Source organism: Dreissena polymorpha, chromosome 3 (genome assembly GCF_020536995.1).
Source record: "Dreissena polymorpha isolate Duluth1 chromosome 3, UMN_Dpol_1.0, whole genome shotgun sequence".
NCBI lineage: Eukaryota > Metazoa > Mollusca > Bivalvia > Myida > Dreissenidae > Dreissena > Dreissena polymorpha.
The window spans coordinates 49,024,648-49,038,356 of NC_068357.1; the positions used below are offsets into that span (position 1 = coordinate 49,024,648).

The 13,709-nt window shown below is 34.2% G+C and overlaps 1 protein-coding gene across 1 annotated transcript in view; it reads left to right on the plus strand.

The window, feature by feature from the left end:
- The first annotated feature begins 298 nt into the window (after positions 1-298).
- LOC127872207 (neuroglian-like) overlaps positions 299-13,709 on the plus strand; it is a 35,254-nt gene continuing 21,843 nt past the window's right edge. Inside the window, exons 1-6 of the mRNA XM_052415536.1 lie at positions 299-307; positions 706-740; positions 2,126-2,194; positions 8,777-8,854; positions 10,416-10,635; positions 11,168-11,318. Of these exons, the coding sequence (XP_052271496.1) occupies positions 299-307; positions 706-740; positions 2,126-2,194; positions 8,777-8,854; positions 10,416-10,635; positions 11,168-11,318 (562 nt within the window). The remainder of the gene's footprint in view (positions 308-705; positions 741-2,125; positions 2,195-8,776; positions 8,855-10,415; positions 10,636-11,167; positions 11,319-13,709) is intronic.

Here is a 13,709-nt window from a genome sequence, read left to right on the forward strand (position 1 = left end):
ATCGAGTGCACCGGGATTCTCTCCCATATGGCCATCGCCCCCAGAAAGACGTGTTAGTTGGTTACGGGGGATAGTGCTCGATACAGGAGACACCCCGTTCCAGAGGTGACCCTGGGCCTTTTAGTGCCCGGTGTATAGCACCTAATACACTGCACCTCGGTTTAACGTCTCATGCGAAAGACGAGTTAGTAGGTTAGGTGCAGCGGGGGATCGAACCAGTGATCTCTGGATTGTGAAGCCAGTGTGTTACCACTAGACCACGGATCCGCTACACCGTTTTACGCATACATCAAACAAGATGGCTGAGGTAAAGACAGGCAGAAATTCCCACGGTGAGCAAAAATCGTGTATCCAATAAAATCACAGTTGTCATTGCAAATCGTGCTACTACCATTCTTTCGTTGATTTTTATTTATTTATTCAAATTGAATGGGCGATTTTTTATTCATAATTATGTGAGTGTCGGCTAATGTTTTGACGAAAGATGTGTTCACCAAAATATCATAATTCATTCATCATTGACAGCATGAAATTCTATCAATCTTAACGGTGTAAGAAAAGTATCTCATTAGAGTCTGACCATAACTCACATTGGTCCGTTTGTTGGTATTGTTTTCAGTACATATGGAAAGTGATGTCTGATTGTTATTAATTATATAAACTGTATTTAAATTATATGTATGCTGTTTTTTCTTATCTCCACAGGGTGCTTCATTGTCCATCTTCCAGACAGCTGACTTGTATAGAGTTGGGCAATATCACACAGGTAAACAATTAAGAAAGATTATGCTATTTATCTCATCTCATTACATCATAGTAAATGAGGAAGCTTTTGAATTAGACATAACATGTAACTTGTAATAACAATGTTGATCAATTTCTATCCACTCATTACTCACTCATTGTTGAAATGTAGTGTAGTGTCAAAACTATAACAGCATAATGTGTAACTGAATAAAATATGTTTATATGAACATATATACATGTTTTTGAAAACGTATAGCGTCCATAGTTGGATAACAGATCATTTTTATTTGTTTAACTGAGGTTTATCAAAATGTAATATCAATGTTTATACTGATTTTCTTTTGCAATGTTTCATGTGATTTTATTAGCTCATCTATTTTTTGAAAAAGAAATATGAGCTATTGTCATAACCTGAGCGTCTGCGTCTACGTCCGGTTAAGTTTTGTGTTTAGGTCCACTTTTCTCATAAAGTATCAAAGCTATTGCATTCAAACTTGGTACACTTACTTATCATCATGAGGGGACTGGGCAGGCAAAGTAAGATAACTCTAGCTGGCATTTTGACAGAATTATGTGCACTTTTATACTTAGAAAATTGAACATTTGGTTAAGTTTTGTGTTTAGGTCCACTTTATTCCTATAGTATCAAAGCTATTGCTTTCATACTTGCAACACTTACTAACTATCATAAGGGGACTGTGCAGGCAAAGTAATGTAACTCTGACTGGCAATTTCACAGAATTATGGCCCCTTTTATTCTTAGAAAATTGAAAATTTGGTTAAGTTTTGTGTTTTGGTCCACTTTACTCCTAACGAATCATAGCTATTGCTTTCAGACTTGGAACACTTGCTAACTATCATAAGGGGACTGTGCAGGCATACTTTGACAAATATATGAGCTGTCTGCACCTGCTAGGCGGTTCTCTTGTTTATGATTTTTGCTGAATAATAAAAAGTGACATTCAACAACATGTAAAGAATTTATTAATTTGTCAGTAATAATGAACGCTTGCGAGTTTTCAATGTCACTCACAATTTGATAACCAACATTATAAACAAGATTAACAAAAACATATGAATTGTGAGTTAGTGTTAAAAAGCATTGGTACTGAATCAGTTAATAAACTATATAAATGTTAACACTTCAATAGGACAAATGTGAAGTAGCATTAACTTCATTGGTCATTTCTTGGAATGGTTTTCAATATGAACTTTCATATGTGATATGCATGAATTAAACTTAATAAATTAAGTCTCAGGGCTGAAAAATAAAAATCATTTCAGTAATTTGATTTTTTTTTTCAACAATTGCACACTTTATTGTGTGTTTTTTTGCAAGGAATACACCATAACTGTTACATGTTGTTATTTGTTTCAGATCAGCTAGGGCAACTTTCAACAAAATAGCAGAGGCCAACCTTAAAGAAGAAAAGAAGAACATCCATCTGTAATAAGTGAATCTATGCCTGAAGAATGTTTTTGACGGTGATGTTGAACACATTGATGATTCATATGTTGACATAAATGCCTTAACTTAACATAAACCAGTTTAGGCATGTTAGGGGATTACTGTAATGGCTCTTGTTATTATTAATATGTTTATACAAATTGTCATGGTACTTGAGTAGATAGATGTTATTCTCTTCGTTATACAAAACTATGTTGATTAACTGTTGTCTTACAATGTTTCCAACATGGTTTGCATTTATGTCACCATTTTCATCTACAACATGTTCATCACCACCATCAGTCAAATAATCCTCTTTAATGATAACTCCGTGTTCAATCGCAAAATATTGAAAAATTACACACGCAGTTATATGTGTCACTGCTGTTGCCATGTCAGTTCTTATCCCATAATGGAGTATAGCAAATCGTCGTTTCATTATTTCAAAAGTCTGCTCCACAATCACTCATGTTTTGCAGAGAGCCAGATTGTACTTCTCTTGATTGTGTGCTTCGGGAGTCTTTATGTATGGTGTGCATGGAATTAAAAATAAATAAATAAATAAATTAGTAAATTAGTATGATTTTCATATCAATATTCAAATAGTTTTCTATCTATAAGTGTATTTGTTTGAATTATTGCTAGGATTAGCCCGTAGTGTATCTTATTAGACATTTATGTTTGTAAACTACCATTTCTGTTGTAAAATACCCAAACGTCTGATATACTAGTGTATTGTTATCAAAATATTGATTGCATAATAGAGCTTATGTACATTTTTAGTAGAATGTTTGTGCTATTGCAAATAAAATATTTAATCTAAGTTTGTGGCCTACATCAGTTAAAAATACAGATATCACCACTGAAAACCTTTGTTTTAGTATAGCAAACAAGAAAACACACTTGCACGTTTAAAGAATGGTAGCCTTTCCATTTATTATATCTGCGTCATGGTCCTAAGGCCTTTGAATCCGAACATCATCTATGTGTCGGATAACATTTGAAAATCCTAAATAAACAATTATTTTATATAAGTTATATTTACAATACAATCAGCATACAAAGATCAGCGCTTACATTATAATGTATGTGAAAATTTATTTTCCTATATTTTTAAATTCAATATTAATATTTGCAGTAACAATAAATTGCTGTGGATATTTGTTAGTAAAACTGTCTTGTATGTACAGAAACTGCATTTCCTGTTAGTGATTATCTAGTTCTACATATTTCACAGATTTTCTTAATATGTTTTATTCATTATATCTTTCAGAATATCAAGTTGTTACATCCATGCTTTTACTACTGCAAATATTGCATGCCCCTTAAGACAATGGTTCCCATATCCATTAATTATATACTACATATGAACATTTACAACAATTTATTTAGAATATGTAAATAAAATTAAGTTGGCATGCCAGAATCATTCCTTCAGCACAACATCTCTATGTCCGCAACATTGGAGGAAAATTGTTTTTATTAAAACTGCTAAAATTGGTGCATGAGGCATGGAGCAGAAACAAAAAATTATGAAGGGCATTCAGACTGAGTGACAGACAAACAGCATTCTTATAATCCTCCCCCTGCTTTGCTGGGGATTTAAAAAAATAACAAATAAATATACAGATGCAGAGGATACAATGCTATACACCAATGATAAGTGAAATTAGAGACAAAAGGGTAGAGGTATAGATCATTAGTTAATAATTACATTGTGATATCCCATAGAGGGGCACGCATGTTAAAAACTACATTATTATATTATCTTTTTGATATATATCGATTAAAAGCAGTGAATTAATCACAATGCCATAATTATCAAAAAGTTATTTACAGTTAAGAATGGGGATGTAATCATGTATTATTACAGTAACTGTGAATTTCCGATGAAATGAAATAAACATCCAATAAAGACTAAATTTCGGCCCATGTATTAACATATTCTCAATCTCTTCTGAACTTGCCTCTGGCATTAATGCAGAATGTGTTATACAATACATAAAATAAATGCAGTCATACAAATTACTGACTTTAAAATAGTGTGTAAATCATTTATTGTACAACCTCACATGAAATCTTTGATGGTCCTGACTGCAGATATCGTTTATGAAACAATGACGACAATGGCCCCCAAAATGTATGGAACTGAATGATTTTCCTTGGATAATTTGTCACAGTCAAGGTCATTTGGAATACAAAAAGGAATTTCTCACAGGCAATTGACGGAAATTTGGATTTAATACACGCTTCTCTGTCTTGAAACTTAATTTTTCGGCGAACTAGTGGAGCATTTGCTCTTCCAACTCGTCGACAGCATCGTGAGACAGATTGACTTACCCGTATAGTGTCCGCTATGATCAGCTGAAAGGATTCAGTGGCCATGGTACGAAGGAAAACGCATATCTGCTGTATTTTTGACATTTTCGAACAACACATTAGCATAGCGCATCGCACGAACAGCCATCTTTGAATCTTTAAGAATTATTCTAAGTATGCTCCGGAGCATTCTTAGAATTCTAAAGAAAATTCTTTATTCTTAAGAATTTTCTTTAGCAAAATGAGTTCGTGAATTAGACTTAAGAATTTGTTTCTTGGACTAAAGAATTTTCTTTATTTTCAAGTCTAAGAATTGCTAAGAATTGGTTGGTGAATACGGGCCTCCATCTTATGGAAACTGAATTAAAACACAAACTTTCAAAAAAGCGCCGAAATAACAAATAATGAGGCAACAATCAGCGCGTGGGAGAACACGATAAAAGAAATGCAAACTTGTTCAGGCTATTGAAGCTTTTGCATGATCACTGATTGCTTACATAATTGTTTGTTGAAGGTGAAAAAAACAACTAGAAAAATCCAGACAATGTTAACCACAAACTTTACCTTTTCTAAATGTAGTATTAAACATTTTTATAAACCAAACGACATTTTAAACCAGGAAGTATAATTTAACGATTTCTTATATAAACCAAATCCTGCTCATCATCGGACCTATAGTTTAACATCAACTTGGTTACTAACAGTTACATAAGAAAAAAACACTGACTGAAAACGATTCAAATATAGGACAAGGTAAAAAATCGGGGCAAGGATTTAGCTATGTTTTAATCAATGAAGCATAATAACATTCTGACATAACAGAATCCGGATAGTGTCATCTTAAATCTCGCCCTTCTTTCATCATGGGCGACACACGATACACGATATTGTGCGCGACACACGAAGCGACACACGCTATTTTGCGCGATACTCAAAGCGACACACGATATTTTGTACGACACACGAAGCGACACCCGTCATGTGTCGCTTCGTGTGTCGCGCAAAATATCGTGTATCGCTTCGTGTGTCGTGTATCGCCCATGATGAAAGAAGGGCGAAATAATAGATGGCATTATCTGGATTCCGTATGACATAGATGGTCTTACCCTATAATTTTATCAGAAATGATGGGACGATATACCTCCTTTATTGTTAAATCGTACAAACTGTATTAAAAAGGGCGCATAAAAAAACTTCCAAAAAACAATTCTATTTTGACGACTTAATAAGAAAGGTAATTCTGAGAACTTGGAAAACTGAAAAACAATATCGCTTCTAAATATTAAGAACCAAAATAAATAAAGAGTGTAAGCTCAAAGATTACAAATTGTGTGGCCTAAAATAGTTAGTCTGGATGATCAAGAGAATAAAAAAACAAACAGTTTATAGGTAGCAATGTTCGCCCAGTTATTAAGCTCAATTTGCTCATCATTCAATATTGAGAAGACCCGTACTTGCTAATATAATCCAACATCAGATGCGATGATTAAAAGATTTATCAAAACATTCACATTCAGGACAAAACAGTTTGGATCTGAGACCGAAAAGTTTATAGATTGAGATGGATTGACACATCCTTAGATCTTATCGTAGGGTTTCCTCCAACTGAGATAGAATGTCCAGTTCAGTATGTAGAATGGTGAAACAAAATATTTGAACATACACCCCAATTTATATTTACACAGTTGGGCATTTCTAAATGAAAGCAAAATAAATGTTATATCAGAATTTGCATCCTTGAGCATTTGAAAAGAACGATTAGGTATGGGGTGTGGTATCCACGCCAGCAAATTAGGTTTGGAATCGACCGGTCCATACCGGTATATAGCTATGAAAAATTGTACAGAAAAAATCTGACTCACAAGTGGTAGTTTTACATGTTGATCAATTGAAGCCCGATGGAAGATCTTAATGTCCGAAACTGGGGAAAAAAAGACAATTGGTTCTAAAACCAAGATAAAATATCCAAGATGAACCGTACGTGCCATAGTCACAAAACGAACATGCAGCAGCAATTTAAACAATACAACTTTTTGACCCTGGGCAGAGACGTGTTATCTACGTCTCTGTTATCTACGTCTCTGACTCTCGGTAATTTCGAACCTCATGTAGGAAGTCAGACAATAATAGGCAGCTGTGTAGTCGGAACAGTGCGCAACTTTTTAATTTTAATCAGAATAACTGATATTAAAATACAAAAAAAATACCGCTGGTGTAATGTGTTTCCTATGATGAGGTGGTGTTAAAATTGCTTAGATATGTATTCCATCAAATTTGCAATTTAAATGTTACTACTCTAACACCTCGACATTCAGTAATTTGTAAATCTATATTCTTACCAGAAGGACAAGTTACTTTATAAACTAGTGCAAAACATTCAGTCAATAATTACTTAAGTTTTGATCGAGGTATTGCGATGCGATGTTGTATGTGGGTTACTTAAATGCACACCGAGTATGGATTTGCACAATAATTGATTAAATATTTCTTATTAAAAATTTAATCCTAATATTTTATCTGAGCTATATCGATCAATATGATATCTTACCTCTCATTACGTGTTTTGTATGTGAAAATTATATGCAGATCTGGTTTCATGTTTACATGTGTTTGCGCTTGATTTAAGTAAACGTTCGACAATTGGTGCCAAAGCGGTTCCAATTTAATATTTACAAAGGTGAATGGATTTAAAAGGCGGTAACGTCATAGTATGCAAGGTGATTTTTGCTTATTTTTGTAGGATCATAAAGATAATAATTTCAAATGAAATAACATTGAAACTATTGTTGGGAAACATGTAATTGTTTTCTTTATTTAACTAAAACTAACCAAAAAATAAATCGTTCGAAAATTGGTACCCTAAAATAAGAAAAGATTTTTAAAAGTAAGGTGTTATAATACTGGACAGTAATGTAAGTGTGACGACCGTCTGTTTTCCTTAGCCAAAATGATTGGGAACTTTCCTCGTTGAAATTGGTTTGTGTGTATCAAAATGACGTAGAACAGCGGTTCATCAAAATATGTTATTCTCAAAGGGACTGTAAACCGCGAATAACGAAAAAAAAAAGTTCTAAAATACCGTGTTTTTTTATTAGTTTATATAGATTAAAATATCACGACTGGTATATTACATTACTTGAAAAAAGTTCATATTTTCAGTATATTCGGTAATAATTTTTTTGAAATTTCGCGATGTAAAATCGAAAGGACATCGTGAAAATAGGTGTAATAACGATATACACACTATAAATAACGCAATTAGATTGATCATTTATATATAAAATATATACAATTTACTACGCATGCACAATTTGCATTCCTGGTTTTACCACGTGACGATGATAATCAATCTACTTGCGTTATTCATAGTTTACTGGTAGTTACCTGGTATACATACCCAGAAAAAACAAACAAAAAACCTTTTTCAAGTAATGTTATATACCAGTCGTGGTATTTTAATCAATATAAACTAATAATTGTAAAAAAAATACGGTATTTGGAACTTTTCTTTTTTCGTCATTCGTGGTTTACAGTCCCTTTAAAAGCATACCAGAACTGACGTGTTGGATATTTGAATGATAAGTGTATGATAAGGGTATGCTTAAGACCTTCATATATTTATTTATTTTGCATATTCTTTCGTAAGTTTATGTATATTATCAAATTTTGATTACGTATTTTTATTATTTTATGCCCCGGTATGGCGGTATCGTTTGACGATAAGAGACATATAGCGAATGGCCTGTCCGTTTTGATTCCGTCCGCCCTGTACACGATTAACAAAAAAAGAATCATTTGGTCTAACATCAAAAGCGCTTGCTACAAACGTTTGATAGTTGCGTGGATGAAATCTTTTCACATTTATTCAAATGTGGCAATCAATAAATACTGAAAAGGCTTCAATCGGGGGCAAATTCTTGAAATGAAGGCAGCATCTTGTTTCAATGCATATTTTAACGCAATACTTCTAAAACAAAATATTGTATTGTTTAATTATTGTGTATTTACTTCCTTACGCATATTGTCTGGAGCTCTGAAATACAGGTATTTTTAAGGATGAACCGTATATACCAGTTGAAGTGTAAGGAAGTCCATATGAACGGACTACCAGAGCAACCCGTTGGGTTATAAAGCTGAGAGTTGAAATATGGCAACTATAGTGTAAGGATAATCTTAATGCCATGAGAAGTTTTTGTTAATCGACCCTTGTGTGAATCCACTTCGATAAACAATATCCAAACTCAGGTGAATTGTTAACTTCAGGTGGATAAGAAGCAGATGTCGTTTTGATGGGGCTGCGGGCAGTAATAATCCTGCTGTGTGTGGGGCTTGCTGTGGCAGGTAAGCAGCCATCAATCTTATATAGTTTGAACCTTGCACCAAAGATTGGTTATAATTAACAGTTTTGTATGATACATATAACTTTGTAGCCCACCTGAGCATACATAAATCAAAGAGATCTTTTAGGATACCATGATGTCCGTCTTCTGTGAGTGTTTGAGTTGTTTTTATTTGTGTGTACGTGCGTTAACGTTGTCTTCAAATAACGTGTCCATCTGAACCCATCTACAGATTTGAACGAAACTGCACATATACATTATTCTAGTGTGTACCTCTTTCAAAAGTCGTAATGGTAAGGTGATTTCTAATTGAAAACCTTTTTTCTTTTGGTTGTATAAATCTCTAAAACCACAAGAGTCAGTTACATATGTGTTGTGTAGCATCGTCTAGTAGTCGTCTACTAAATTAAATTACATCATGCCCCTTAGGATCAACTTTGATCCCGCCTTGCTTGTTACTTATGGAAACATCGTCTCTGAATTGTTCATATATTTAATTATGTTAATTACTATTCAATAATACGATCAGTACACTTTTAAATGGCAATAATGTTGGTTAAATAAAACATGAAAGGCGTAAAATTCTCTCACACATATGCCATATATTACAGATGGAACAATACACATGCACATTAGTTTGTGTCATCAAATGTGTACTTCCTGATGGATCCAATAATATATGCTTTTTTACCAGTAAACCGGCCACCGAAAATGGTGAAACATCCAGAAATTGACATTTGGTACAAACCTGGGGAAGCCGTGGAAATAGCGTGCATAGCTGAAGGAATACCTAACCCTATGTATGTATAAATATCATGACATGACTTACCAATTAAATTCGCTAATAAGCATGTATTTAACACTGTGTGTTTTTATTTTGAATGTTTAGTGCGAAGTTTTTTGTCGTTATGACCACCAAGTACTGGTTCCATTCCCAGGGAACGGACTCGAGAGCGTTTCAAATAAGCCTCAGACTTTTGATGCAAATAAATAGGTTTAAACTAAATATTTTCGACATTAACGGTGTTATGGCCCTTTTTTAGCTCAAACTTAATTTTGGGAATATTGCTGGTGGAGGTCTGAAACTTCATAGACATATTTACCAGCGTGTAAAATTGCGCATTTCTAAATTTTGTGTCAGTTGCAGCCTACATAAGTTGATTTTTCAGACAAAAGCGGAATCGGGGATATCAGTATCCTACGGATACATTTCTAGATAAAAGTTTTAATAATATCTACATAATTGAAAATCATAGTTATTGCAGGCTCGTTTTGTTTTTGCACTTGATAATGGTATTGCCTTAAGACACCAGCACCTGCATTTGATAATTTGCATACCATGAGTTTTAATTCTGACATAAGTGTACCAGAAAAGTTAAATATTTCGTTTTCAAGTTAGTTGAAACGTATGACTTTTCCTAATACGATGCTTATATAGTTTCACGTACCATCTTTTTATGCTATACATAAAATAAACTTATTGTTTTGCAATAATGGTTTTGGTTTGTATTTTTGTGAGAAGGTAAATACTTTGCGTGGTTTGAACCTTTTTTATTCGTTAGCTATCGCTGGAAAAGAAACGGGATCGACCTTAACCTTAGCGGTAATGATGCTAGAGTTGTCCAGTTAGGAACGTTAGGAACGTTAGTTTTTAACAAACCAGAGCCCAACGATGAGGGTATATTCCAGTGCTTTGCAGATAATGGCTATGGTATTGCTGCCTCTGTGCGTGTTAACTTTCGCGAGGCGAAACTGGCACGGTTTCATATTCAGGAGAGAAAGGTAAATAATGTATTTGCTGCAATGAATGGGTTTGGTTTAAAAGGATTACCTACGGTGGGTCTGTCTGCCAAAATGTAATTACTAATCAGGATTCTAACATAACGTTAAAAGCACTTCACTAGGTTTATGAAACTCGATAAATTGATAAACCGCCATGTGGCAAATATGCATGCATGATATATTATTTATTTTTCCGCCAGACAAAAATTGTGGTAGCTTTGGTAACAGAAATAATTACAAACTGTCAGAAAAAGTTTGACCTGAAACTGTTCCTATTAAATTAAACATAAAATGAACAAAGGCAACACAATCTTGGACCAATATGAGGCTGATTTTGATTGTGTAGTTCTTTTAAAAATAACCTCGTCGCATAAGACTATGGCTACAAACGAGCCAATTTGTATTTCGCTTCATGTTTTTTCTGCATAAAACTTTATTTAATAGCCAAAATTGGTGTCTGTGTTTCACGATTAAGCCAGTTGGAGCCTTGAATGTATGTCGTTAAAAATTCTTGACATTTTCAATATTGCAGGTGATTACAGTGGCGGCGGGTGATTCAATGACTCTGCAGTGCAAGCCCCCTCAGAGCTTACCACCCGCGGACATATACTGGGTGATCAAAGGAAGTGACAACCGTAGGCAGGCCGTCACACTTGATAAGAGAGTCGACATTGACTTTGAAGGTAGCAGGCGGCTGAGTTTTCTTGTTGTTGTAGGGTGTTATAGTCTCATTGTGGTGAGCTACTGTGACCAGCTTTTGTTCGCCATGTGTCCTCTTATTTTCATGAAACTGTGTTAGGACATATCTCACAATAACATGTAGGCTGATTTTAATAATATACGATCACTTTGGTAACAAAATTCCGTTACTAAGATCAAAAACAGAGAAACAGCTTGTGAAAACACTTGTTACATTTTTTGCCTAATCATAATGAAACTTGCTCAGAATTTATTTTAGTAATACATCAGCTGATTATAAAATGTTCCGGCTTGTCTTAAATCATGGATGCCAGGGGCGGTGACTGATTTGTTTATAGTGAAAGCTTGTAAGCACTCTAGAAGTCACATAATCTTTCAAATCATCCTGAAACCAGTCCAGAACAATTGTTCTTCTGATATTTGGGCCAAGTTTAAAAATGGTTCTGGTTAATATTTTTGCCAGAGAGTGTTCATTTTTCCTTAGATGGCTATAAAGAAACAGTGTGAACACTATATTTTAAGTATCTTAAGAATTTTTAAGTTTTACACAATCACTATGAAACATGGTTTTTCAATAGCTCATCTGAGCACGAAGAGCTCAAGGCGAGCTTTTGTAATTACAAGATGTCCGGCGTCCGTCGTCGTGCAGTACGCGGTGTGCGTTGTCAATTTTAACTTCGTTACCACAATAGAAACCACATTTTGCATCAAATCATGATGAAACTTGGTCATATATTTATCTGAACAATATCTAGAACAAATGCGATTCCAGGTCATGTGCGTTTAAAAACTATGTCACCAGGTCAAATCTTAGAGAATTGGTCTGAGTTTGTATCTGGATATCTAGGCCGAGTTTTAATATGATATGTCATGTGCGTCTCATTTATGACTATGATGACACTTGGTCGAATGTTTATCTTGATAATATCTCGGCAGAACTCGAATCTTAGTCACGTGCGTCAAAACACTAGGTTCGAGTTTGAATCTGGGGCACTTGCTTCTTAACACTAGGTCGCCAGATCAAATCTGAAAAAAAAACCTAGTTACCATGTCAACATTTATGTCTAAACCTTGATAAAACTTGGTTAGAATTTTTATCTCGGCCGAGTTTGAATCTGGTATATGTGGGTCTAAAACAAGGTTACCTGGTCAAAAGCTTGTTTCCACTCTGGAGGCCAAATTAGCAACCCAATATTGATGGCACTTGGTCAAATGTTTATCTTAAGATTTTCAAGGCTGATTTCGAATCTGGGTCACGTGCGTCCGAAAACCATGTCATTATGTCAAATCTTAGAGATGCCATGTTGCCACTTTAGAGGCAATATTTATGTCTAAATCTTGATAACATTTGTTCAGAATGTTCATCTTGACAATATCAAGGCCAAGTTTGAATTTGGTTTATATGCATTCAAAATAGATCAATAGGTCAAATCTTGGAAAAAACGATGTTGTCACTCAAGAGACCAACTTATGACTCAGCCATGATGAAACTCGGTCAGAACGCGTATCTTGGCAATAAGTAGATCGATTCTGGTTCACGTGTTTAAATCCAAGGTATTCATGACAAAATCGTAGAAAAACCTTGTTACCACCGTAAAGGCCACATCTATTACTAAATCTTGATTAAAATTTGTCAGAATGGTTATCTTTACTATATTTATTCAGAATTTGAATCTAAGTCACGTGCGTCCGCAAACTTTATCATTTGTTTTTTTTTAAAAACCTTGTTACTTCTGTAAAGGCTACTCAATCTTAATAACATTTTATGAGAAAGTTTATCTTGACAATATCTAGGCCAAGTTCGAATTTAGGTCACGTTTGTATTGAAACAAAGTCGGCAGGTAAAAAAAAACATACAAAAAAACTTACCACTTTAATGGCAACATTTATGATTAAATCTTGATGAAACTATGTCAGATTGTTTATCTGGATAACATGTAGGCCATTTTTCAATCTGGGTCAAGTAGTGTCTAAATATAGATCACCAGTCCAAGACTTGTGGCGAGTGGGTGTAGTGTGATGGGTGGTTTTGCTGATATTGCTATGAGGAAACCGTGTGAACACACTAGAAGTCTTATGTTTATTTTGAAAATTGAAAATCATTTTATTTTGCAAACACCATTTGTTCTTATGATGTCTTGAATATATGTTAAATCGATATAAGCATATTAAAATATGCATGCAGCTATCATAATGACAGATTGAACAAACTGTAGTACGCTTAATTATACAATAAATGGTTATATTGCTTACTACATTTTAAATTGAAACGTATGCATCCGATCTGCTCCAAAACACTGCTTTCTAATACCGATTATTTGCACTTAACTTAAAGTGAGTATGCACGATTTTTATATGTGTTAAATTGTAATATA